Genomic DNA, 27,335 nt, shown 5'->3' with positions numbered 1-27,335 from the left:
TCCTATGAAAGTAAAGGATTGGGCTGCTTTACTCAATAAAGAGAAAGGCGAGATCAGACTTCAAGAAGGTAAAGTCCCATTGGTACCAGTGGTGGAGAGCAGCCATGCCTCTCACTCTCTTTTATTTCAAATGTGAAAAAGGAAATGTTTATTTACAGGAGGAGGGGTGCAGGCTACACCTGGTAGACTGAGTGATGTTATTTTGGGAGACTTAGAGACTCTGTAGGTCACTAAATTAAAGACATTGATATAATTAGGAAGTAAGAGAAAACCATATTCAAACTGGCTTAAGCAAAGTAAAGTAAGAAACGCATTTATTAGTTCATGTAATTTAAAAAATCCATGGGTAGATCTTATGTCAGGCCTGGCACAATCTAGGCTCAAATAATGTTGAAATCCCTCCCCCTCTGTCTTGCTATACCCTTCACTTTGCTTTCCTTTGCATTGGCATCAGTTTGAAGGAAGGCTCTCCCATGTTGGGGCAGTCATGGACACAGGCGTACAGGCTTATATTTTCCTGGTGAAGCACCACCAGTGGAGTATTTATTTCCCAGAGGTTCCAGCAAATGCCCCAGGTTGGCCTGACTGGGTCCCTTGCCCATCATTGAACCAGCCACAGTGACTCTGATTATCCACTCCTTCCTTATCTCACTACCTTTGGGGATGGAGAGTGGAGTCAACCCTGAACCTTAACCTGAACTTCAGGGATTGAGTCGGGGATGATGGTTCCCCAAAGGACTGTCAGGATGCTTTTACTGGAGGAAAGGAGGATTTAATTCCAGGAAAGCACAAAATCTGATATCTACTTTTACCAGTACTGACTATGATATTATAATTTATAATAATAAATATGCATATTTGGTCTTCATCCCCATTTCTGACACAGTGTTCCTAAAAACCTTTGGAATTTCCTAAGTGATGAGGGCAATTAAAATGTCTTTTGTTACATTAATGAGGTGACTTTTGGAGATTGCCTCTGAATGTGGGTTGGTTGCCAGGAGAACCAACTAGGTGATTAGAGGGTTGGAAGTTTCAGTCCCACCCCTGGGAAGAGGAGAGAGGCTGCTAAAGATTGAATCCAGTCACCAGTGGTCAATAATTTAATCAATCATGCCTATGTAATGAAGCCTCCATAAAACCCCAAAGGACTGGGTTTGGAGAGCTTCCAGGTTGGTGAATGCGTAGACACATGGGGTGAGTGGCACCCTAGAGAAGACAGGGAAGCCCCATATCCTTGCCCAGACCTTGCCCTAAGCATCACTTTCTTCTGGCTGTTCCCAAGTTACAATTTTCATGATAAATGGGTGATCCAGTCTGTGAAATGTTTCTCTGAGTTCTGTGAGCCACTCTAGTAAATGAATTGAAACCAAGGAGGGGGTTGTTGGAACTTCTAATCTATAGCCTGCATTTTTAACAAGCTCTCAGGGGATGCCATAGCCACACTCTGAGTAGCAAGGGTAAAGGCAATTAGGTATCACTAAGGACTTTACACAAAGGAATGCTTATAATCCCTTGAGTTTGTGTATCTGGAAAGACTAAAAAGTGTAGGTATATTGTCTAATTTGTACAATATGACTGTGATTTATACAACCCATAATTTTTAGATGAGGATCCTGGAGTCCAGGGAATTTAAACAACCAGAAGTTTATAGCTGGAAAGGGCCACAGAAGTCTAAGTTAACCCTTCCTTTTCCAGCTGGGGAAACTCCTGTGTCATCTCTGAGGACTTTCCAGGTCAGAAAGCCCAGGTTTTTGTGATTGGAATGTGTTGCTCACTTATGCAGGTCCTAGACAAAGGTTGGATGAAAATCTTCAGTCGCTCCTGGGAAAGGTCCTAGGCTTCCCCCCTCTCTCTGCTAAGCTCTGGGAGAGGGTGCAGGATGGGATTTCTGGAAGAGAGAATTACAGACTTGGAGATGGGATGCTGGGGTGATGTACTTGAATTTGTAAATATCCTGGATTGGAAGATCCCAGATTTAGGCTTTCTGTCTTCTACTCATTTACTTTGTATCCTGAACCAAATCAGGTGCAATGTAATGCATGCCACCCTTTTTATCAGTAAAAATTGCGCTAGCAGTCCAGACCCCATCTATCTTGTTACCTGGTTAGGAATGCCAAATTGGCAGGTCTTCTCACCTGTATTATGCATCTACCATGTGCCAGACACTGAAAAGGCACTGCAGACATAGAACAGGACAGACCTAGCCCCTAACCCAATGGAACACACATGTCTGATAAGACTGACACAAAAGACACATATTCTAAGTTAAATACGTCTGTATGTATAAAGTGCAGCCAACAAATATGGGGTAATGGGACTTATAACAGAGGGCTCTAACATGAGGTCTCAGACAGCTTCCCAGAGGAAGTGGCATTTCAGCAGAGAAATGAAAAATGAGCAAGAACTAGCAAGGTAAGCAGAAGGGAGCCTGGCTGGGCACGAGCCTGGGGGCAGGAGGGAGTTGGCAGGCTCCAGGAAGCAAGAGAGGGTTAGAGCTGCTGAGATAGGGGCAGATGTTCTGAGCAGACATGGTAATCAGGGAAGCTAGTAGAAGGAGATCCTGAAGGAATAAGCTAGGATCTTGCAGGACTTGTTAAAGATTTGGGTCTCTATTCTAAGCCATTGAAAGGTTTTAAGCAAGAGGTGACATGAACTTTTTAATTTAATAAGATGATCCTGGCTCAAGTGGAGAATGGCTTGGGCCAGAATAGTTGTGAAGAAAACCAGTTAGGAAGCTTCTGCCTAGTCCAGGTGTGAGATAATGGCAGCCCCAATTTGGGGGTTGGTAATGAAGATTGTGAGAAAGAGACAGATTTTGGTGGTAAAACTGACAAGTTTGAGAATTGATTGACTATGGGAGTAAGAGGGAGAAAATAGAACAGGACAATTTGTAGGTTTCCAGCTAGAAAATTCCAGTGAGTGAATGTAGAATTTATTAAGATTGGGAGTAGTAGAGAGAGAGCAGGGGGGTGGGTGGCTGGTCAGTAATTCAATCTGGACATGTCCCATTATAGGTGCAGATAAGCTCTCAGAGCCATGGTGTTGAGTAGACAGTTGGCTTTAGGGGTCTGGCTGTGATGTCTACTGAGGCTGGAAACATTGGTTTGGGAATTGTATGTCCCTAGGGATGGAATTTCAAGTCAGAAGCATGGAGGGGGTACCTAGGGAGGGAGTGGAAGAAGAATGTAGAGAGCTACGGCAGCACCTGGAGGTGCTCATCAAGTGAGATAACAGGTGAGGGATCACATTAAAATTAAATGAGTATGCTATGATTGTTGGGCTGGACTAGATTTACCACCTGTAACAACGTGCATCTCTGACAGTTACTGCTGCACTTAGATAGGTGAGATTATAATTAATGTTCCTCATAGTTATTTTGCCCCAATTAAAAGTGAATCCCACCAGGAGGAAATTATTTTTATCATATCATGCAACTGTAATTTCATTTTCAGATCATTAACAGGGAAGTACCCTCATCTGATTGTTCTCACACAAAACCCTATCCCAGAAGCCTGATACCATTGCTTCAACTTTCCTGACAGCTTTACTGATTTCAGCTGAGACCCTCCGCTCTAGGTCAGACACAGTATGAGCCCAGCTCCTATGTGAGGAACCGCTTTGGGTATCTCTCCCATCAGCTGATTTTATTTGTTGCCTCCTGTTCTGGCATTTGGCAATAGGTTGTTCTAGGAATGTCTTCACTAATTTACATGATCTGAGTATATAATAGGAAGCTGAACTCATTTTCTAATTTACTTTGAAACCAAATTCTAGATTGTATTTATGGGGAGGGGAAGAGCCAGTCTGTAATGGGCGAGAATAGTCTTCAACTCTGAGTTTAAGAATTTTGCTAGGAAAGTGTCCTTCCCCAGAACTCTTCCTGTGCATGGGGGAAGGGTGGGGTAGAGGTTGTTGTCTTCCATAAAATAAATCGAATCAAAAGCAGACATTCTGCAGGAGAGAAACCCATCAGACTCTATTCAAAGCTTGTTTGCTTTCTTGCATTCCATCACGCTTCTCTTGCAGTAACAGTTCATTGTGTTCACCTTAAGTATGAAAAGGCCTTTTCAAGAAGGATACCTTCCCTTGTCTAGAGATGTGTTGGGGGGGGAGGGTGTCTTTATTTCTTAACAGCCAAGATTCTGGTCTTCACCATGACACTGAGAGGGAACCTAGTCCTGAACTTGAATTGAATTGAAATGCCTTCATTTGAATTTGGGACTCAGTGAGCATTTGATTTTTGATCCTTCGAGGGGTCCTCCAACTGAGGACAGGCAGCTCAGCAGTGTGTCCAAAAGCATGGACTCTGGACCCCCCTGCCTGGGTCTAACTTCTGGCTCTGCCATTTAACCTACCCAAACCTCAAGTTGCGTATCTGCATAATAGCAATGCAATGCAATAGTGGCCCTCAATGTGGAGCTTTTTGCAAGGTTTAGGTAAGCAAGCATAAGTTAAATGCTTAGAACAGTGTCTGAAATACCCATGCACTGTGTTACTTTTAGCTGGCATGACCTCCAGGCGGGACATCTGATTGGATAGTGCAATGAGTAATATGAGCTGCCATTCATCCCAGTGCTTCATGTGCATGTATCTCCTTTAGCTTTTCTTACAATAACTCCGTGAAGTGGATACTGTTATCCATTTCACAGAGATATAACCCCATGGCCACACAGCTGGGAATAGCAGGGATGAGATTTAAACCGGGGTCTATCTGACTGCCCTTACCCCCTCCTCTGTACGGTAGCTCAGAGCCTGTGGCTATGTGGAAGCAGGACACTGGGTGAGAGTGTGGGTGTGTGCCCAAGGGCAGAGTGAGGGTGGAGAAAGGAATAGAGGATTGGGGTCTTTGCGAGTGAAGGCCTTCTTAGTCTAACTGACCAGATGATCAGGCAGCTATGCCCCTGCCATTCCTCCTGGAGAAATTGTGAGGATAGGGAGTTGGGAAGGGGCTTCACCATCCATCTTCTTGGAATTGGGAATTTTTCCTTCTTCTTGCAAGCCTGCCTCTATCAATTGCCTCCTTTATTAGAGCCCTCACTTCTTGTTTCTCTAATTTCTTCAGCCCCCAGATACCCAGGTGTATGTATGTGGGAGGGATACATGAGTCAGGGCCTTAGGCAGAGTCGGGGAGCCCCATTTCCAGGTAGGGGCAAGAACAGTGGCCTGGAAATCAGGAGACTTAAGTTCTAGTCCTATCTCTGCTATTGATTAGCAGGATAATCCTGGTAAAGCATGGAATCTTTCTGGGCCTTCCTGTGAGTTTAGGATTGGAAGGTGTCTGACGACCTCTGATTCTAGTCAGCCTACCCCTAGGTCTCTGACCTCGGAGCTGCCTTGGGGACAGTAAGGATGTTGGTGAGGAGGTGGCGGAGGAGGTGGCAGAGATGAGGGTGGAGGTCAAGATGATCATGGCAGTGGTGATGGTTATACCTGTGAGCCCTTGCCTGGCAGCAGCCCCTGTACTGAGCACTTTACACCCACAATCTCATTTAACAATCTCAGCAGCTCTTGTTATCTCCATGTTACAAATGGGAACCTGAGCTTTAGTTGATCATCCCTTGGTGGGTGGATCAGGTGAAGCTGGAGAGGTCAGGGCCTACATTATGGGAAAATCTGTGATGGGCATAGAGCAGCGGGTGAGTCCATCAGGCCATAGTCATGTTCTGCTCTCCCCAAACTCTCTCCCTCGACAACCAAGTTGTGTTCAAATGGAAAGTTAGGGTTATAATGGCAAGAGTCACTCTCCTGAGGGCACACAGCATATGGTGTAGACACAGTCTCTGACCACTTTTAGCAGATGCTTTTCTATGTGCTTTCTCTTCCTTTCTTTTTAAGTTTCCCCTCGGCTGTAGACCCCAACACTTATGCTTTGGGTCTTGGCCTGCAGCTTCTCTGACAAAGACTTGTAGCATCTTGACAGAAGACCTTGATTTAGAGGACCCCTGAGGGGACTTACTTTGGGACAAGTGCATGTCCTCCAAAACGTCCTATTAGTAAATGTGGCTCTTCTGTTTCACCTGTTGACTCTTACGTACCCCACGAAGAGAAAGGAAAAGAAAGTTCTTAGTGTAGAAAACTCAGGTCTGGGTGCACACCGAGGGTGGGAGGCTAAAGTTTGTGGCTCCTGAGGGCATTCTTAGAACCAGGGACTCCTCACCCCTGTCTAGACCTGTTGGTCTTGGGGGTTCTTGGCTTTCTCAGGCCTGGGGGTTCTGGTTTTGCTTGAATGAGAAGGTGATCCCTTCTGTGTTCCCACTCTCTCCTTCTCTTCCCCTCAGGGAAAGGAAATGATCCAGGCACCAGGTCCTGGGTCAGAGGGTTAGTACTGACCTCTCTGTCAGGGAAGCTGGCTTCAAATTGATTCTATACTAGTACGCATCCGGTAAATGCATGGATATTAAACACCCTCCTACCTAGCTCCTCACCTGGAATCTGCAACACCCACTTCCCTCCCTTCTACCATATGGACTGAACTGTTATGGTTGAAAGGTTTTATTCTGGATGGAGGCTCCTGCCTTCATGGCCTAGTTTATGCTGTAGTGTTTGGTGGCAGGGGCAGGAGTGAGTTCACAGGAGAGAACTGGATGTAGCCTATGGAGACAAGGAAGGTTTCCTGGAGGTAGTGACCCTAAGCAGAGACTTAGAATAAGAGCTGCACAATGCATGGGCAGATGGGGTGAGAGATGGAGGGAGAGAGGGACAGGAGGAGAGAGAGCAGAGGGTAAGAACACGTGGTCTAGGCAGAGGGATCAACACAGACGCCTGGAGAACATAAAACAGAGAACAGACTGGGGGCTGCTCCCCCCTGGCCCTGGCCTGCCTCAGTCATGGCACTCAGTGCTGGTTCTCCGAGGGTCCACAGAGGGAGCACAAGCAGGGACCTGGGCAGGGGGAGGCCAGGAGCAGGATATACCACACGTAACTGGCCCCACACTCCTGAAATGCCCGTGTTGCCTCTGTGACGTGCACTGGGCCTGGTACTGTTTCATTGGAGGACTGCCTGGTGACGCTCGGCCTCGAGGGGTGTGCGTGACCAGTGCAAACACCCCCACACTGGGAGGCCCTGTGCTTGGACTCCTGGGCTGCTTGAATTTGGGCCCCTCGTCCTACTTCTCTGGGGATTCTGCTGGCTCACCAGGGGATTTATCTCCGAGGCCTTTCAGTGCTAACATTCTGGGGCTTTCATTCTCTCCCACTTGCAGGGACTAAACTCTATTAGAAACTGCAGCCTATTAGCAGTAGTCAGTGTTACAAGAGTCTGGGCCAGTGCTTGGTGGTCTCAGTTGATCCACTGGTAGGTGGCCCAGCCATCACACAGTCCACAGCTTCCCTGCCGGCATGGGGGGCCATGGCCTCATGACCACCACCCACTCCTGGGCCATGTCCTGCTGAGAACCAGCTATACCAAACATGGGGACTTGACTAGCAGTAGGGTTGGAAGGTTGTTTACATAGAAAGCCCCACACAGGTGCATACAATCAAGATCCATGTAGAAAAATATTTATTAATGGTTCCATGAGTCATTTGCCATGCAGTCATCACGGAACAGAGGCACGAGACCACAGCGATGACCCTGCATGCTGCTGGCTTTGCGTGCACGTGGTTGTCCTACAGCTCCAGACAGGAGGACTTGCTTTAGATATTTATCTGTTTTGGTAGCAATTCACTTTTTCTAATACGGAAGCTTGCAGAGCAGAGAGAGATGGATGGATGCTGAGCAACTCGCAGGCCATTAGGAATCGTTCTCCGGCCTCCGTGTTGTGGTTGGGGCCACAGTGGGGAGAGAGTCCTTTCCTGGGCTCCATCAAATAGCTGTGGTGAGGACAGGACATCAGGCCATCTGTCTTCTCGGACAGAAGCAGCCATCTGTGGCCTTTGCATCATTTAAAGCTGTGACCTGTGCCCTTCTCTGAAAACCCAATCCCGACAGCCCTCTATCTTCTCCTGTAGAACGTTTCTCCATAGGAAAGAGGGCAAGAAGGCAGACCAGTGTCAATGAAGGTCACTAAGCTGATGGGTCACTGTGAAGGTGACCACAGGTGTCCAGGCAGGCCCTGGCAGGGCCAGAGGGCACAGGGCACTGAGATGGCTCAGTGCACAGCCAACGCCCACAGCCCTCCCATCCTGTCTGTGTGGCTTCCGAAGCCTCTCGCTTTTCTTTGGCAAACTTGGCAATGAGTGGCGACTGCATCCCAGGCAGCCACCTGTTAGCGATTAAGGAACTTGCCTGCAGCGGATGCAGTCACCTTCTCAAAGTCATCCAAGAAAATGATGGGAAGCGAGAGGTGTGCGCTGGCAGCGTAGGCAAAGCTGTGTATGGCTTGGTTTGTGGTGAACTCTGGAAAAGATGGAGGGGATGAAGGGGAATAAAAGCAGACAGAAGGGAAAGGATAAAAGCCATTGGTTTATCTACTGGAGAAACGTAAAGAAAGAAGAAACGAGGGGAAGGGAAGAAGCAGGGAGAAGGAAGAAGAGGAACAAAGGAGAAAAGGGGGGAGACAGGACCATGGGAGGGCTGCACTCAGGACTGAGATGGACTGGCCGGGTGGTTGTCATGGAGAGGGACTAGAGGGAGGAGTTCTGTCTGCTCAGACTGCAGACACTCAATGTGATGCTTTGAAAGCAAACACATGACAGTGATGGGGCCCCCAAATGCCCAGAGATTTGGTCTCTATCTCAGTTAGTTCAGGGTTCTCAGATTTGAGTATCGGAGTCAACCAGTGGGTTGTGAAGCCCCGTGCTGGGCCCCAGCCCCAGCCACCAATTCAGTACATCTGGATTGGGGCCTAATGTGCATTTCTGACAAGTTCCTAGGTGAGGCCGATGCTACTGTTCCAGGAACCCCTCTTCTGCTTGAGAACCATTTTCTTAGAGGTTAGAGACTAAATCAAGGTCAGTGCAGATTTGGCGTCCTTGTGTTGGACAGAGTCAGTGAGTGTCATCAGTGTCTCAACTGGAGGGCAGAAGCAGATTGGCAAACACAAAATATAAATTGAGAAAAATGCTAAAACCTTTTATTGGATGGATTTGTCTCTTCATGGCGCTTCATTCAACTAACCATATTCTTACCTCCTACTGGCAATTGCTATTTAAATGTCAGTTGACAAGCAGATGTTGCTCACCATACTACACGCAAGTTAATTTATTGTCTGCAGACCCTGATGGAGTACTCTCCAACCGCCCTCCTTCCCCCCTCCTGTCTCTCCCCTCCTCTGTGTCCTGGTCCCACTGAGCCTTGCAGCTCTCAGAAGGTGAGCAGGCATAGCATTCCTCCATTCCTTGCTCATGTGGCGTCTTTGCCTGGCTGCTGTTTTCCAGGCTCACTCTTCCTCTCTTTTAATTTTTCTGAGTGCTCCCTCACGTGTGAAGGTCAGTTAGCCCCTCTCACTGCTGCCATATGCTCTGTCTAGACTGCTCTCATGACCCTTCACACCGTCACCAGGCTGTGGCTGCCCTGTCTCCTCTGCTTTTTAACATCAGTGCCTAGAACAGGGTTTATAATAGGTTCCAGCCCTTCGAAAAGTCTTTGCTGGATGAATAAACAGAGTCCAGAGAACTTAAATTGGGCTCTATATGGGGCCAATCTAACTCTTGATCACTACAGCCAGGGTTAGAGAGAAGTTAGAATGTTGGGGCAGGAAGAGGATGGAGAAACTATACTAGTCACGGGAATCCTAAAGCATACTCAACACCCCCTCGGAAACCCCAAGGCTTGAATGATTCAGTAAAATGGGACTCCAATATCAGGTGGAACAGCACATCTTTGGGATTTCTTTAAATCACAGAAAATATCTTTGCTTAGGGAACGATCAAATGTCCAGATTTTTTTTTCTGCTTAGTACTAGCTAAGTATTCTTTCCTAGCAGATACTTATGTAAAATACATAGAAGGATGGACAGATAGATGAATGGATGGACAGATGGATAGAGTCCTTATAGGATTGGTTACAAAGTCATGATGTAGAATTGTATTTTGTTTTCTAAACATTATTCAGCTCCCTTTGACTAAACTTCAAAAAAGGGTGGGTGAGCCCAGCCAGGGTGGCTCAGTGGTTGAGCATCAACCTATGAACCAGGAGTTCATGGTTTGATTCCCAGTCAGGGCACATGCCCAGGTTGCGGGCTCCATCCCCGGTAGGAGGTGTGCAGGAGGCAGTCGATCAATGATTCTCTCTCATCGTTGATGTTCCTCTGTCCCTTCCTCTCTGAAATAATTTTTTTTAAAAGGATATGTGTGTGTTTGCGGGGAGGAGGGTACTTGTGCTCCAGAGCTTTGTCTGTGCCTGTTCTCGAGAGACTCGGTTCTAAGACTCAATTCAGACAGAATATTGAGATGTGCTGACTTTCCCTGGGGTCTGAGAGGGCCCTGCCTCTCATGGCATTCCATGCTGTGAATGTCAGCACTTGAGCCTACAACTGGAAAACAAAACTGCATTTAAATGCGGCAGGCTTGTTTGTCAATTTAGGGTAGAATTCAGTGTTCTGCACAGTATGGCAAGATCAAAGGCATCCTCCCCCCTCCCTCCCCTGAGATCCCCAGTGAATCACTTCGCCTGTCCCGACATCTGTGGGATAAAGGGGTTCTGCGGTGGGTCTCTCTCCTGTCTCCGGCTCTCTGATGATTCTGAAGGAAGTTCTGGGGACACACAAATAGCTGCCTTCACTTTAAAGGTTAGAGGGGATCAAGCGGAGCCCAGTCAGGTGTATGAAGGCCGGTGGTCCCTGGCGGTGGCTTAGTGCGCTTCTGCTGACTAATCCGAGCTGGATGCTGCGGAAATGCCAGGCTCGATGCGGGATGCTGCTGCACGGGGACATTCCTTCTGTCTCTTAAACAACTTCACTCTGCAGAGAACAAGTCTGTGTCACCGCCTAATGGCTCTTGTCATTTTAGTGTAGTGATCAGAGAGGAAAAATGGAAGTACTTTATGTGGAGGAAAAAAAAAGATAAAATCTGAAGGTATTGCTTAACCCAGAGTGCAAGGCTGTCTGGAGTACAATGCAGATCTATCAGTAATTCAGTTAAAACTGTTTACCTGCTTTACATGACTGGCTTCAGTTCACTGATCTCCATTCAAGTTCACGCTCAAGTTATTTAACTGCGGGCTGCACGTTACACCACACAGACCAAAGCGTTATAGATTTTTCCAAGTGTAATATACAAGTCCAAATTGATTGGAGCCAAATGTAAAGTTAGTCAAATCTTTAATATGCTCTATTAAGGCGTGAATAACACTTTAAAGCTTTGTCTCAGCCCCAGAGTAGCTGGGACTGGAGCTGAACCAGTTGCAAACAGCCAGAATAATACCACCTTTGGATGTGGTGTTTATTCTCAATGATGTCATGTGAAATAATGAACTTTTTTTCAAATGTAAAAGTGAGCAATCACCTGCCCTTATAAAATGACACATTTTACAAGGATGCTGGCTTGGTCGCCCTCTGTGACATCGCCCACGGGCACATACCTCTCATCTGTTATTGGCTGTAACTATAAGCCTAATGCTCCATTTTTCCAGAACAAAATTCTCTCTCACACACAGGGGGGAAGACACCAGCCACTTTCCCCACCTCTCATGAGGTAGAGGAAGTATATCCCAACATCCTTGCCAGGGATTTGGCACAATCTGTGCTATTCCAAAGTGACTAGGCAAGGTTTAGAAAGAGCGATGCAAAATAGAAATGTGTGCTTTCATTATTCTTTAGGCTTTAGATAATTTGTAGCCCCCTTCTATAGAAGGCTTTATGTGAAAGGATGGGTAAAAAGTGTCTGCACCATGGCTGAGGTTCAACCTGGGTTGCATGGTCAGAACCTGAGGAAGATAAATTCAAGCCAGGGGTGTCCTTGGTGTGACAGGACTGTCTGGGTATGTGGCTGGGAAGGGGGCAGGTGGGGAAATGGGAACAGGAGGAAATAGGGAGCCCTGCTATTTTGAGGGGGTGGGGGTGGCTATGAAGGCTATTTAACCTGTGCTGTAGCCACCAGCCACCTCTTGCTGGTCCTAAATGAAATATGCTGTAAACAGAGAAGCCACACCGCGTTTCGAAGACTTAGGTTGATTACATGTTGAAAGTATATGTGAAATGAAAATGTTTGGGTGTATTGGATTACAGAGGCTGTTATTAGATTGATTTCCCCTGTCTCTTTTTATTTTTTAATGTGGCTACTTGGAATTTTAAAATCCCATGTGGGTTATGTTATATTTCTAGTGGACAGTGCCGCTTTACATCCACTTTGCATGGTAGAATTATGGCTCATGCTTACTTCCCCATGTTGTCTATATTTTTCAAACTGGAAATATGAGAAACAGACCATATTATGTCTTTGAGGAAAAAGTACTTATCTTGGATTTTGAAGTTCGGCAAGCACATGTCCTAGCTAACCTTGTCTGAGACTCACCTGCATCTGTAAGGTGAAGATGATAACAATTTTCATCTTACCAGATTTTTATCAGAAGCAAGGAATGCATAGGAAATTAGAGAATGCTCAGCGCAGAACCTGGCATAGGGAAAACCCACTGAAATGTGGCATTATTCTTACTTATAGCCCAAGACCTATTGGATGCCTGATCTGGAATCCTGGTCCATGTCTAACTCAGCGCCTTGGCTCTTGTTGTCCATGTTTGTATTTGGTGTCACATCTACCTACTTCTACAGCCAGAAGGCCAAGATTTTCCTTTTTTTCCTAATCATTGAAGCACCTCAGGCCTGGTTCCCTATGTTCTGCTACTTTTTCAGACTAAGGTATTTCTCACTTACCTACTTTAGCTCATTTCAATTTCAGAGCAAGAGTTCTCTCCTGGCTATAACTATAAACCAGGCCACAACTCTTTGTCGACCCCTACCCCTGCCTCATACCGGGTGCTGGGGTCTTGTTTTATACTGACTCTGCTTCTTTTGACGGGAAGATCAATCAAGGACACTTGTTGCCAGGCGAAGGTAACAGAAGAACAGGGTCATGCAAATAAGAGATGAATGGGACAGGAGCAGGCAGAGCAGGAGAACACTGCTTTGATGCCTTCTCCCCACCCACCCACAGCCCTGCCTTCTTTTCTCACTTTCTTCCACCGGCTTTAAAAACTGTGCTATGTTCACGCTGTGGAAAGTACAAGGCAGTTTCTTATCGCCTTTCCCGGTTCTTACCGCGTGACGTACAGCCTCCTACGGTGTAGCACAGCACTGATCTAACCCTGTGCTTGATTTCCATTCTAGGAAATAAGTCCTCAGACGAAGACAGCTGTACTTGTTCTCTGAAAGTCAGTGGCAGGGAAGAGAGAAAGTTAAAACTTTGTGAAGACAGAGCTTCCCTAGGTGTGGCGAGGCCTAGCTCTCTCACAGTTAATGAGAGGATCCTTTCAGTCAGAGCTGCATGAGATCAAAACAAGGAGAAATGACTTAAAAACCCAGGTGGAATAGCACAGGGGGCTGGGAACGCCTGTGCTTCTGAAATCAGTGCAAAAAAGGCCCCAATTTCCTCCAAAATTTTTTTTTAAATCAGAAAAATGTTGATTTGTGCTCCCATCCAGCTGCTGTAACTAGGTGATTCAGAATACACCCTTGACTTAAGATGATCTCTTTTGCCTTTTCATCATATCCATATGTGACTTTGCCTGCTTTATTTTTAGATTTACTGAGTGTTTTCAAGGTAGCAAATTCAAAGTAAGGAAATAAGAAAATTGGGTTGTATTTCAAGCTTGGGCTGAGATTTGACTGGAGAAACCCTTGGAAATTAACAGGGAACAGAGTTCCTACTTCTCTTTGCAAACAGCTGGGATTTGCGGAGGGTTTGTTATTGGGGGGGGGGGGGTAGGGGGAGGGAACTGGGTTATTTCAGTGCCAGAGAATACACCTATAGCCACTCTGCCACCAGGCAAGGGATGCTCAGGCGAGAGCGTGCAGGAGGGTCCACCCTGGATGGGTAAACATGGCCGTTTTTCCTGGAGCATTAATTAGTGAAATATTTACCGTCGGTCAGAGGTAGGAAGGGACCACTGCCAACAATCACTTTCCTGTGGGGTGCTAGAAAATCAGAAGGTTTGTAAAATGTGAATTTTCCCTTATTATATTATTTAAATTTAAGAGCGGGATGAAGCATTTCTGGAGATCCAAAACACAGCTTTAGGATATCAGCTCTGCTCACTTACCTTCTGGTCCCTTGCCCACTACCACCTCACCTGTTCTGCTTTCTGATCTGACATCTCTTGCTTGTTTGTTTTTTTTTTTCTTTGAGGGGGGTGGGCACTGTGGAATAAATGCTCATGAAACTTGTGATATCAGTTGACTGTGGCCCAACCAAATCTTTCTCTGGCAGAGGTCACAGAAATAGCGATGATTGTGTAAGTTGGAATGCAGACATGTGGGCACCCAGACATATGTCCAGGCGGTCAGCTTCCGCTCGGTGCCACACGGCAATGAGCATCTACTGGCTGAGCGTAAGGGAAGTTTTTATAGTTTCCATTGTGTTTGGATAATTGTTTCTTTTTAAATATTTTTAAATAAGACAATCGCTGTTGTATGTAAAAAATTTCTCAGTGGCAGGCTCGTCCTGACTTTGCTTCCCTACACACGGAATGTGAGAGCAGTGTCACTAAAAATGCTTCTTTGTGACCATTTCCATTTGGAAGATGTCATTGGGTCTTCTTTAAAATGCAAATGTTTCATCTGATGTGGCTATACTGTATACATCGATTTTTTTTTTAAAAAGACATAACTAGATTAAAGGACTACATAAAATGCTTTCTGGACACACAAACAATTTTTAAATTAACAGGCATTAACAGGTATCGATAAACTGTCTAAAGCATTTAATGGTCTTTAATACAGTCAACTCCCCCAGCCCTGAAACGATGGGACATTTTTTGCGGAAGCTGTCAAACGCAACATTGGAAAACGGGTCCCGTTTCCGGGCCGGTGAGCAGAGGACGGAGGGGTAAAAACTTGATGGCTGTGTTGTTCTCATGCTGTGTTTCTGTCTCTCCCCCCACCTGCCTGCTCAGGGCTGATCGTTTTGACCTTGGCCATCTGCTGGATGCCCAACCAGGTCCGGAGAATCATGGCTGCCGCCCGACCCAAGCACGACTGGACCCGGTCCTACTTCCAGGCGTACATGACCCTGCTCCCGTTCTCCGACACCTTCTTCTACCTGAGCTCGGTCATCAACCCGCTGCTGTACAACGTGTCCTCGCGGCAGTTCCGCGCCGTGTTCTGGCAGGTGCTGCGCTGCCGCCTGACCCTGCAGCACGCCAACCAGGAGCGCCGCCTGCGGAGCCTGGCCGCCTCCTCCTCCGCCTCCCCCACCGACAGCGCCCGCTCGCGCCGCCCGCTCCTCCGCCTCGCTTCCTGGCGCGGTTCCTCCGCCAGGACCCTGCGCCAGGTTTTCCTGAGCACGTTTCAGAGCCAGGCTGAGGCCCAGCCATCGAGTCCCGAGTCGCCAGAGCCCCAGTGGGAGACGAAACCAGCCAGTCCTGCAGCAGAGAATGGTGTTCAGGAGCATGAAGTGTGAAGGTCAGGTTAGCAAGCCTGGAGCGCTAACCAGCCCGGCCGGTGACAGCAGCATTCCCCGCACACGCACAGCTGTGACAAAACCACCTGCTCCTGCGCCTGGGACAGGAGGGGGAGCCAGGGGCCTCGGGGAGGCAGATGCCCCTTCAGGTCTCCTAAGGCTGATTCTGCCGCCTTGACTCTGGTTACAGACGGGGACTCAGCCATCCCCTCCCTTCTTCTAAGTACACACTGAAAGTTCAGTCCGACTGAATTTATTCAGAGCTTACAAAAATGTTTTACACTGAGCTCTTCCATTATTTGCAAAGGAACTAAAGGAAAGAGAACGCGGGCTCCCTACCCAGAATCAAAGCATGCCCAGAGAGCCACAGGCCGGAGCGGGAGCCAGAAGGATGATGCGGCGGGCGTGCTCTCATTCAGCAGCGCGCCAGGAAGAGGCCTACTTTGAGGAGCAGGATGGTGGCGGGCAGCCCTGGCCGGAGGGTGGAGGCCGAGCTGCTCCTCTTCTTGGGCCGCGGCCCGTTGCACAGAGGGGTGTTACAGCAGCTGATGCACACCGAGTTCAGCTTCCCGGGGGAGCAGAAGGACTGGTACCCGGCCGAGGCGATGAGGCAGGCTGCGGAGGAGGCACATGACTTGCGATACATGATCCCTGCAACATGCGCAAAGGAGCTGGGTTAACCTGTGCTGGCAGCGGGCGGCTCCCAGGGTGTCCTTCCTCCCCATCCCAGCCCAGAGCCCGGGGGGGGGGGGGGGGGGGGGGGAGGGACAGGGGGGGTGCTTTGGGTTGTTTTGCTGAGTCTCCCCAATACACGAGGTGCACGGGGAAGAAGGCAGTCCTCATTGCACCACTTTGGACAGGATTGTTCTAAAAGCGATCTGAGATGCACTGCCAGCGAATAAAGAGCTGTCAAACCAAAGTCCACCATTTTAAAAGTCAGAATTCACACTGTGTACTAGATACAGAGCTTTTTACCTTGTTGCTGCTCAAACTATTTCATGCTAGAGAGGACCACAAGCTGTTTGTCTAGATCTCACCTCTATTATCACTTTATCAGCGACACAGAGAGATGGCTCTCCACCATGTTTTTATTAAATCATGGAATGTTCTCAATAAAGACCAAGTCCCTAGTGAAGGGGCCTTGATTTCTCCATGTGTGCAGAACAGCCTTGTTCTCAGGGAAGAAGCTTGCCTGTAGAACACATGGTCATTTGCCCAGTGAGCATCTCACAGCTAGCACTTACCATGCACCGTGTGGGGGCACAGACTGGTGGCCTCACCTTGAGGAGGACAGGTGTCATGTCCACATTGCAGCACAGCGTTCCAATTAGGGTGTCTTGGACCATCCTATGAATTCCTAAAGCTGGAAGTACTTCAATTCTGATGCTAACAGCTCAGCTTATGTAAGTGCTTTCCTGCATGCCAGGCATTCTTCAGAGCTGTGGCGTCCTAGATCCTTCACTACGTTCCAGAGAGGCCCCGTGGTCATCTCCATTTTATAGATGGGGTGCCTTAGGCAAGAGAGGTTTAGCTGACTGGCCCAAAGTCACACAACTAAAATGTATTTGAACTAGTATTCTGGCTCTATGCCAGTGGTTCTCAACCTTCCTAATGCCGCGACCCTTTAATACAGTTCCTCATGTTGTGGTGACCCCCAACCATAAAATTATTTTCGTTGCTACTTCATAACTGTAATTTTGCTACTGTTATGAATCGTCATGTAAATATCTGATATGCAGGATGTATTTTCATTGTTACAAATTGAACATAATTAAAGCATAGTGATTAATCACAAAAACAATATGTAATTATATATGTGTTTTCCGATAGTCTTAGGCAACCCCTGTGAAAGGGTCATTTGACCCCCAAAGGGGTCTCGACCCACAGGTTGAGAACCAATGCTCTCTGGCATCAAGTCTATCTTACTGTAGAGCAGTGGTTCTCAACCTTGGCTCCACATTAGAATCACCTGGGAATCTTTTTAAAATCCTGATTTCTGGGTCTCATTCTGTTTCTTTGTTACTAATGTTGTGGCCCCACCCCATAAGAAACAGAATTTCCAGCCAAGGTTGAGAACCACTGCTGTAGAGCAAAGCAGATAGCCAATAAACCACAGAGTGGTTTTGTTTTCTTTTGGGTGGGGGAGGCTTTACTCTGAAGATAGCTTTTGGGGTGTGTGTGGCTCTTTTGTATCATTAAGTTTTTTTATTGAGACATAATTGACAAAATTATTCTTTCTGGTCAGATAACTTGTAATGCTAAAGTTCATCCTGGAAGTGAATGGCTTTACCTCTATGCTGCCCTGCGCAGCAGCAGGATACATTCCGGCAGTGGCCAGGGAGTTCCTCTGACTCCCTGTAGGTGTGTGTTTGCTGGTGTTGCTTTGGTTTGAGGCTCCTTTCCCCCTCGCCCCCCTGAGAATGGCTGCTTTAGGTGCAGGAGAAACAGTAAAGACAAACTGCCCAAAACTTCCAAGAAGGAGGTAAAGAAGTGCCTCAGATTTTACATTAAAACACAGTTTTGTCATTTTCTATATGCATCTGTAAGGACTGCTTTTCTAACACCATTAGAAAATCCTGGAAGTAGCTGCTCTGGTAAGATAATGCCTGTGGACAAAGGATATGTGTGGGGGCAGGGGAGAGAAGAGGCACTGTTTAATTCTAAGGAACATGCTATGTAGTCTCTACATTTTCTATCTATTGCCCATGGTAGGGAATTAAGGTTTGCTCACTATCTTTTTATTCTTAAATATTAAAAACACTATTATTTGCCAGTTCAACTTTAGAAAATTTTTTCCTTTAAGTAAATATTAAAAGGTCAAAAATACTTATTGAATATAATTTCCACTGTGAAAAACATTCATTCAGACACTCAGATAAGGTGACCACCACTTCCAATCCCAGGTTCTCCTAGAGGTAAGCACTCTTACCAGTTTCGGATGCTTCCTTCCAGGCCTATTTCTATGCATTTACATATATGCCCATGGAAAAATAAACTGTGTGCTTGCACACGCATTTGTGAACAGCATCGCATCCTATATGCTGTTCTATAATTTTCATCTTTACTTAGTGACATGGCTGAGGATTTGTTTTTAAGCCTAACTTTGCAGGGCTCAGCATCAGTAATGAGGTAGGTTAGTTATATAATGCATGAGGGGAGCCTTGAATTTTGCAACTGCCACCAGCGGATACCTCCAGTTTCTTGGCTCTGGTGGCCATTGGAGCTTAACACTGTGGTCCCACAGGGCTGTATATTTTTAAAGCTACTTAAAGGTATGGCTCCCAATCAGTCTGACTCTAGGTGCTGACTGAGCTCCTCCTCTTTGGGATACTGGCTGGTTGTGGCACATCCTACACCACTGGGAGTGTTTAAAAACAGGTGGCTTGGGCAATCACAAGGTGCCAGAGACAATCAAGAGCTAGGGCAGGTTTGAGTGATAAGGTTCATCTCTTACACAAGGCCAAGCATTTGAGACTGGAAGAGGGGGCTTTTTGATCTAATCCCTAGAAACTAGCACAGAGACTCAAGAAATGAAGAAACAAAAGAAGGTAAAACTTCAGAAAATAAAACCTTAATGAGATGAAGATAAATCATTTACCTGATAAAGAGTTCAAAGTAATGGTCATAAAATGGCTTACTGAATTAGGTAGTAGAATGGGTGAATACAGATAGAATTTCAACAAAGAGACAGAAAATAGAAAGTACCAAAGAGAAATTACAGAAGAGATGAATACAGTAACTGGATGGAAAAATACACCAAAGGGTTCATCAGCAGACTAGATAAAGCAGTAGGGTCCGCCAACTCAAAGACAGGGCAGTGGAACTCATCCAATCAATGCAGCCAAAAGAAATAGAATGAAAAAAAGTTAAGATATTTTTAAGGACAACATCAAGTGGACTAGCATTCACATTATAGGAGTTCCAGAAGATAAGAGAGGAAGAGGCAGAAAATTTACTTGAACAAGCACTGACTGAAAACTTCCCTAACCTGGGGAAAGAAACAGACATATAGACCTAGGAAAAGCAGAGTTCCAAATGAGAAGTACCCAAAGAGACACAGACCGAGGCATGTTACAATTAAAAAGTTCAAGACATTGAGAAAAGCTTAATAGTAGAAAGAGAAAAACTTATGTACAAGGGAACCCCATGAAGCTATCGGATTTTTCAGCAGAAATTTTCCAGGCCAGAAGAGAGTGGCAGAATATCTTAACAGTGCTAAAAGAAAACATTCCAACCGAGAATACCCTACCTGGCAAAGTTATTAGAACTAAAAGAGTGATAAAGATTTTTTTAAAAAGACTTTTCCAGACAAGTAAAAGCTAAAGGAGTTCATCACTACTGAACCATAATTACAAGAAATGTTAAAGGGACTTTCATAAGCTGAAGGAACGGATGCTAATTAATAACAAGAAAACATGTGAAAGTATAAACCCATTGCTAAAGGTAAATATATAGTAAAGTTAGTGTATTAATCACTTAAAAGCAAAGGTAGTAAGAAGGTTAAAAGACAGATATTGTTACAATAACTACAATAATTAGTTAAGGCATACACCAGATAAAAAGATGTAAAATGTAATAACAAAAACATGAAATGTGGGGAGGAGAATAAAAATGCAGAGCTTTATGATGCATTCAGGCTTAAATTATGACCAACTTAAAATACAGAGTCAAGAAAAATGAAGAAACAAAAGAAAACTTTAGAAAATAAAACCTTAATGAAATGAAGATGAATCATTTATCTGATAAATATAAGTTGTGTGTAAGCCTCATGCTAACCACAAGGCAAAAACCATATAGAGGTAAAAAAAAAAAGATAATGAGAAAGGAATCTAAGCATACCACTAAAGAAAGTCATCAAACCACAAAGGAAGAGAGCAAGGAAATAAAAAAAAAAGGGCCAGAACTACAAAAAAGACAGAAAATAATTAACAAAATGACAATAAGTATATACCTATCAATAATTACTTTAAACATACGTGGACTAAATTACCTAATCAACAAAGTGGCTAAATGGATTAAAAAAAAACAAAACAGAAAAATAAGATCCATCCCATATGCTTCCTACAAAAAGCTCACTTCAGATGCAAGGACACATATGGATTATGAAGGGGTGGGATAAAATAGTCCATGCAAATGGAAGCCCAAAGCAAGCTGGGGTAGCTATGGTTATATCAGACAAAATGAACTTTAAAACAAAGACTGAAATAAGAGGCCAAGATTGTGTATCATTAGATAATGGTAAAGGATCAATCCAACAAGAGAATATAACATTTGCAAATATTTATGTACCCAATATAGGAGCAGCTAAATATATAAAGCAAATATTAATAGAGCAAAAGGGAGAAATGGACAGCAATACAATCATAGTAGGGGACTTTAATATACCACTTGCATGAATGGATATATCATCCAGACAGAAAATCAATAAGGAAACATTGGCCTTAAAAGGCACATTAGACAACATGGACTATATATGTATACACACACACAGAGTCAAGAAAACCATCCAAAAGGAAGAGAATACACATTTTTCTCAAGTATACATGCAATATTTTCCAGCATAGATCATATGTTAGGACACAAAATGAATCTTAAAAAATGTAAGATTAAAATCATATTAAGCATATTTTCTGACCAAATGGTACAAAACTAGAAATCAGTTACAAGAAAACTGGCAAATTCACAAATAGGTGAGAATTAAACAACATACTATTAAACCATTAGGTCAAAAAAGAAAACAAAGGAAAAATAAAAAAACAACCTTGAGGCAAATGGAAGTGAGACAGCATACCATAATCTAAGGGATATAGCAAAAGTAGTTCTAGGAGTGAAGTTCATAGAGATAAATGCCTATCTCAAGAAACAAGAAAAATCTCAATTTAACATTACACATCAGAGAACTACAAAAAAAAAAGAAAAAAATTAAGCCCAAAGTTCGTCCAAGGTAGGAAATATCAGAGCGGAAATAAATGAACTACAAACTAAAAATATCAATGAAACCAAGAGTTGGTTCTTTAAAAATAGAAACAAAGTTGACAAACCTTTAGTTAGGCTCCCCAAGAAAAAGTGAGGGAACAAAATCAGGAATGAAAAAAGAAGACCTAAAATGGGTGCCACAGAAATACAAAGCATCATAAAAGACTACTATGAACAATTATACACCAACAATTGTACAAACTAGAAGAAATGAAAGAATTCCTATAAACATAACCTGCCAAGACTGATTCATGAATAAAAAATCTAATCAGACTAATTACTAGTAAGGAGATTGATCCAATAGTAAAAAGTACTCCAACAATCAAAAGTCCAGAACCAGACAGCTTCACAGGTGAATTCTACCTAACATTCAAAGAAAAATTAGTACCAGTCCTTCCCAAACTCTCCCCAAAAAATAGAAGAGGAGGGAACACTTCCAAACTCATTTTATGTGGCCAGCATTACTCTGATACCAAAACCAGCCAAACACACCACAAGAAAAGAAAATTATAGGCCATATCCCTGAGGAAAACAGCTGCAAAAATACTCAACAAAATATTAGCAAAGAAAATTCTACAATACATTAAAGGAACTAATATATCATGATCATATGAGATTTATACCAGGGATGCAAGGACAGCTTTAACACACACAAATCCATCAAGGTGATATACCACATTAACCAAATCAAAGATAAAAATCATCTAATCTCAGCAGATGCAGAAAAAACATATGACAAAATTTAACATCCATTTATGATAACTCACAACCAAGTGGATATAGAGGAAATGTACCTTAACATAATATCATATCCAACAAGCCTATAACTAACATCATATTCAACATTGAAAAGCTAAAAGCTTTCCTTCTAAAATCAGAAACAAGGCAAGAATGTACACACTTGCCGCTTTATTCAACAAAGCGTTGGAGTTCTAGATGAAGCAATTACCTAAGGAAAGAAATAAAAGGCATTCAAATGGGAAAGGAAGAAGCAAAAATGTCACTATTTACAGATGGCATAATATATATATAAATCCTAAAGACTCCACAAGAACTAAATAAAATCAGTAAAGTTGCAGGGTACAAAAATCAATATACAACAATGTGTTACATTTCTATACAATAAAAATGAACTATCAGAAAGAGAAATTAGGAAGACAATTCCATTTACAATTGCATCAAAAAGAATAAAGTACCTAGGAATAAATTTAAACAAAAAGGTGAAAGACCTATACACTGACAACTATAAGACAATGATGAAAGAAATTAAAGATGATGCAAATAAATGGAATGATATTCCATTTATCTTATGGACTGGAAGAATGAATATTGTTAAAATGTCTATACCACCCAAAGCAATGTAAAGGTTCAATGAAATCCTTATCAAAATTCAAATAAAATTTTTTACAGAAACAGAACAAATAATCCTAAAATGTGTATGGAACCACAAAAGACCCTAAGTAGCTAAAGCAATGTTGATAAGGATGAACAAAGCTGGAAATCACTTCCTGATTTCAAACTATATGACAAAGCTAATTGAAACAGTATAATATTGGCATAAAAACTGACAGATCAATGGAACAGAATGGAGAACCCAGAAAAAAAAAAAAACAATAAAAAAGAAAAACAGTATTATCTACTAACAAAACAAAAAAAACAATAAACAACAACCCTCTGTTTAATTAATTTATAACAAGTAGCCAATAATACACAATGGGGAAAAGGTAGTCTCTCTAATAAATGGTATTAGGAAAACTGGATGGCCACATTTAAAAAAAAAAAAAGGAAACTATTTTATACTCAAAAGGGATTAAATGCTTGAACATTAGACTTGAAGCCACAAAACTCCTTAAAGGTAGCTAGCTCACTGACATTGACATTGATCTTAGCAATGATTTTTTAAAATTTATTTCACACCCAAAGTAAAGGCAATGAAAGTGAAATATAAACAAATGGGACTACATCAAATTAAAAACGTTTCATAGCAAAGGAAACCATCAAAAAAATAAAAGGCAACCTATTGAATTAGAGAACATATTTGCAAATTATATACCTCATAAGGGGTTAATACTAAAAAATATATAAAGAACTCATATAACTCAATTGGAAAAAAAAACAACCCCCCCCCCCAAAAAAAAACCCAATAAAAAACACAACATAATCAACCAAACAAAAAATCAAATTAAAAAACAGGCAGAAGATCAGAATTGACATTTTTTGAAAAAAGTCACACAATGGCCAAAAGGTACATGAAAAGATGCTCAACATCACGAATCATCAGGAAAATGCAAATCAAAACCACAATGAGATATCACCTCCCACCTTTTAGAATGGCTGTTATCAAAAAAGATAAGAAATAAGTGTTGGTGAGAATTTGGAGAAAATAGAACCCTTGTGTACTGTTGGTGGGAATGTAAATTGGTACAGTCATGATAGAAAACAGTATGGAAATTCCTGAAAAAGTTACAAACAGAACTACCATATCATCCAGCAAATTCAACTTATGGGTATTTATGAAGAAAAAAAATACTAATTTGAAAAGATATATGCACCCCTTATGTTTATCATAGCATTATTTGTAACTAGAGGCCTGGTGCATGAAATTTGTGCATGGAGAGGGGGTGTCTCTTAGCCTGGCCTGCACCCTCTCCAATCTGGGACCCCTCGGGGGATGTCTGACTGCCGCTTTAGGACATCCCTCTCATACACTGGCAGTCAGACAACCTTCTCACAATCTGGGACTGCTGGCTCCTAAGCACTCGCCTGCCTGCCTGCCTGATGGCCCCCTAACTGCTCCCTTGCTGGCCTGATCGCCCCCAACTGCCCTCCCCTGCCAGCCTGATCACCCCAAGTGCCCTCACCTGCTGGCCCGATTGCCCCAGCTGCCCTCCCCTGCTGCAACCCGCCTACTCCGCCGGAACCTGCCTCTTCTGTGCAGCGCAGAGTCGCAGGACCCCCAGGTCTCACCACACAGGGTGGCTGCCGGGCCCCACCTCTGTTGTGTGTGCAGCCATCTTGTGGTGGCCATATTGTGATGATGTCACGTGCGAGGGTGTGAGGACCACCTAGGCCTTTATTAGTATAGATAGCTAAGCTATGGAAACAACCTAAGTGTCCATAGATTGCTGAATGGATAAAGAAGATATAATAAACCACTATAAAGCCATAAAAAAGAATAAAATACTGCCCTTTGTGACAACATGGATGGACCTGGAGGGCAATATGCTAAGAGAAATAACTCAAACAGAGAAGACAAATGCCATATTATATCACGTATATGTGGAATCTAAAACAACCCCAGCTCATAGACACAGAGAACACACTGGTAGTTACCAGAGGCAGAGAATGGGGGGACGAGGGTGAGTGGAATGGGTGAAGGGGGTCCAAAACTATAAACTTTCAGTTACAAAATAATTAAATTATCTATCTATATATATAAAACCCTAAGCAACTGTTGGACCATTGGACCATTCAACTGGTAGCTATAACATGCACTGACCACCAGAGGGCAGATGCTCTATGCACAGGCATGGAAACACGGAACAGACTGATGAATCTCATACTAGAGGCTGGTGCACATATTCGTGCATCAGTGGGGTCCCTCGGCCTGGCCTGTGGGGATCGGGACTGAAACCGGCAATCCGACATTCCCTGAGGGGTCCCAGATTGCGAGAGGGTGTAGGCCAGGCAAATGAACCCCACCGGTGCACGAATACATGCACTGGGCCTCTAGTCTATAATAATAAAAGCATAATATGGTAATTAGACCAGATGTTCTTCCAGACGACCTTCCGGATGAAGCTGGGGCTACAAGGGAAGCCTGGTCCCGGGTGCCAGAGGGAAGCTGGTGCTGGCAGCTGGGTAAGGAAGGCCTACTCTTGCACGAATTTCGTGCACTGGGCCTCTAGTATATATATAAAAGCCTAAGCAACTGGTTGACCAAATCGACCAGTTGCCATGACATGCACTGACCATCAGGGGGCAGATGCTCAATGCAGGAGCTGCCCCCTGGTGGTCAGTGCACTGCCATAGCAGAAGCACTGCTCAGCTGACCGATGGGTGCTCGATGCCGGGCTCATGGTTGGCAAGTGCAGCTGCAGCAGCGCCTGCAGCAGAGCAGCAGCAAGCCTACTGAGCGGTGGCAGCAGCAGGCACAGTGGGGCTGGGATGAGCGGGAGTGGCGCAGCACCCAGCCCGGGCTCGGGCTCCTCCCTGGCCGCCTGCCACTTTGTGCACTACTACATCCCTTGGGGGGATGTTGGACTGCCGGTTTTGGCTGATCCCCGCAGGCCACGCCGAGGGACCCCACCAGTGCATGAATCTGAGCACTGGGCCTCTAGTGGAGAGATAATGTACAGCACAGAGACTAGTTAATATTGTATTGCATATTTGAAAGTTTCCTAAGAGATAAAGTCATACAAATCCTCATCACAAGAAAAAATTTAAAGCTATGGATGTTAACTAGACTTATTGCGGTGATCATTTCACACTATATGCAAATATCGAATATAAAAAGTTCTACAAATATTAACTTATTTAATCATTGTAATAACTCTTGCAATAATGACCCAATGGTGAAACTGAGGCAGAGAGAGGTTAAGTGGTTTGCTTAGGGGGTCATGCAGATAATTATATGGTAGAGCCAGGATTTGAACTCAGGAATCCTAGCTTTAGAATAGCTGTTTTTAAGGACTCTGCTCCATTGCCTACCATGGTATAATATGCTTCTGTTGGGGAAAACATGGCAAAAATTACATGCACATAGTATATACATTCTGTATGCCTACACATAAAATATTTCTAGAAGAGTACACAAGAAAGAGACGCTATTGGTTGTGTCTGGGTAGACGTACTGGGAGGACACAGGATAGGGTACGAAGGAAAACTGTAGACCCATTTGAAATCAGAACAATGCAAATGAAGAACTTTTTTTGACCTTCTAAAATAAACTGCCCCCACTGTTCATGATCAGAGCCTTTTCTTTCCCAGGGTAGCTGTCCGGTCCTAGCTGTGTCCACCAGGGGGATCTGGGGAATGAACACACCCTCCAGAAGAGAGAGAGCTAGAGTTGCCTCAAAGCCCAAATCTCAGGGTCACATGGCAGGGGCACTTGTGTCTGTCTGTCCGTTTTTCTTTTAACTCAGCTCCATGAGCTTAGATTTGGGCCCAGGAGAGGAGGAGCTGAGGTGAACCAGAAGGAACCCCGGCTGATGGAGCATAACTTGGCCTAAGAGCAATTTGGAAGGATCGCCAATAATTAAAAATGTACAAATCCAACAATTCCTTGTCTTGGCATTTACCCTTCAAAACAAACTCATGTGTGCACATCCTTGACAGGAAAAAATACATCTATACTATGGGGTGTAAGGCGGCAGCTGAAAGTGCAGACCTGTTTATTGATCTGTCTCAATTTAGTGATTATTGAATTATTCCTATATTGACATGGTTCTCAATAAGTGGAAAAACAAATTTCCAACTGTTCTACAAATATATAATTTATAAAAGAAAAAACACAGAGCAATACAATGTGTGCATTGCAGTATGTCTGTAGGGGTGTGTGTGTGTGTGTGTGTGTGTGTGTGTGTACACATCTCTAAGTAAAATCAGAGAGAGGGGTTCAGAAGGCTTAACCCTGAGCAGTGGTAGTCCCTTAGAGCTGGGCCCCACTCAGAAAGCACTTTGATTTATTTGTGGCATCAAAACGATTTACAGTGAGGATGCATTCATGGACTGCATCTGTGATGACCAACTAAGAGAAATAAAAAGTATAAAGGGAACCTGAGCCTTGGAGCTCATGGCACCAGGGTGGCCCACTGGGGTCCACTCACTGCAGCCAGAATGCGGCCCAGCTCCATGGCATCAGA

General features: G+C 44.2%; 2 protein-coding genes across 3 annotated transcripts in view; one reads left to right on the top strand and one right to left on the bottom strand.

Annotated features, from left to right (window-relative positions):
- Positions 1-16,231, top strand: part of GPR39 (G protein-coupled receptor 39) — a 189,204-nt gene extending 172,973 nt beyond the window's left edge. Inside the window, exon 2 of the mRNA XM_070423101.1 lies at positions 14,990-16,231. Within this exon, the coding sequence (XP_070279202.1) occupies positions 14,990-15,495 (506 nt within the window). The 3' untranslated portion in view covers positions 15,496-16,231. The remainder of the gene's footprint in view (positions 1-14,989) is intronic.
- The window catches only part of LYPD1 (LY6/PLAUR domain containing 1), a 36,906-nt gene continuing 24,351 nt past the window's right edge, over positions 14,781-27,335 (bottom strand). For both annotated transcript variants that reach the window (XM_070423104.1, XM_070423103.1), the window contains one exon: positions 14,781-16,146. In XM_070423104.1, the coding sequence (XP_070279205.1) occupies positions 15,911-16,146 (236 nt within the window). In that variant the 3' untranslated portion in view covers positions 14,781-15,910. The remainder of the gene's footprint in view (positions 16,147-27,335) is intronic.

The sequence above is a fragment of the Myotis yumanensis genome, unplaced genomic scaffold (assembly GCF_028538775.1).
Source record: "Myotis yumanensis isolate MYYU_CA2020_CCGP unplaced genomic scaffold, mMyoYum1.0.hap1 SCAF_8, whole genome shotgun sequence".
Classification (NCBI taxonomy): Eukaryota; Metazoa; Chordata; class Mammalia; order Chiroptera; family Vespertilionidae; genus Myotis; species Myotis yumanensis.
Note: the sequence above shows the minus strand (reverse complement) of the source record. Positions and strands in the feature narration are given on the sequence as shown.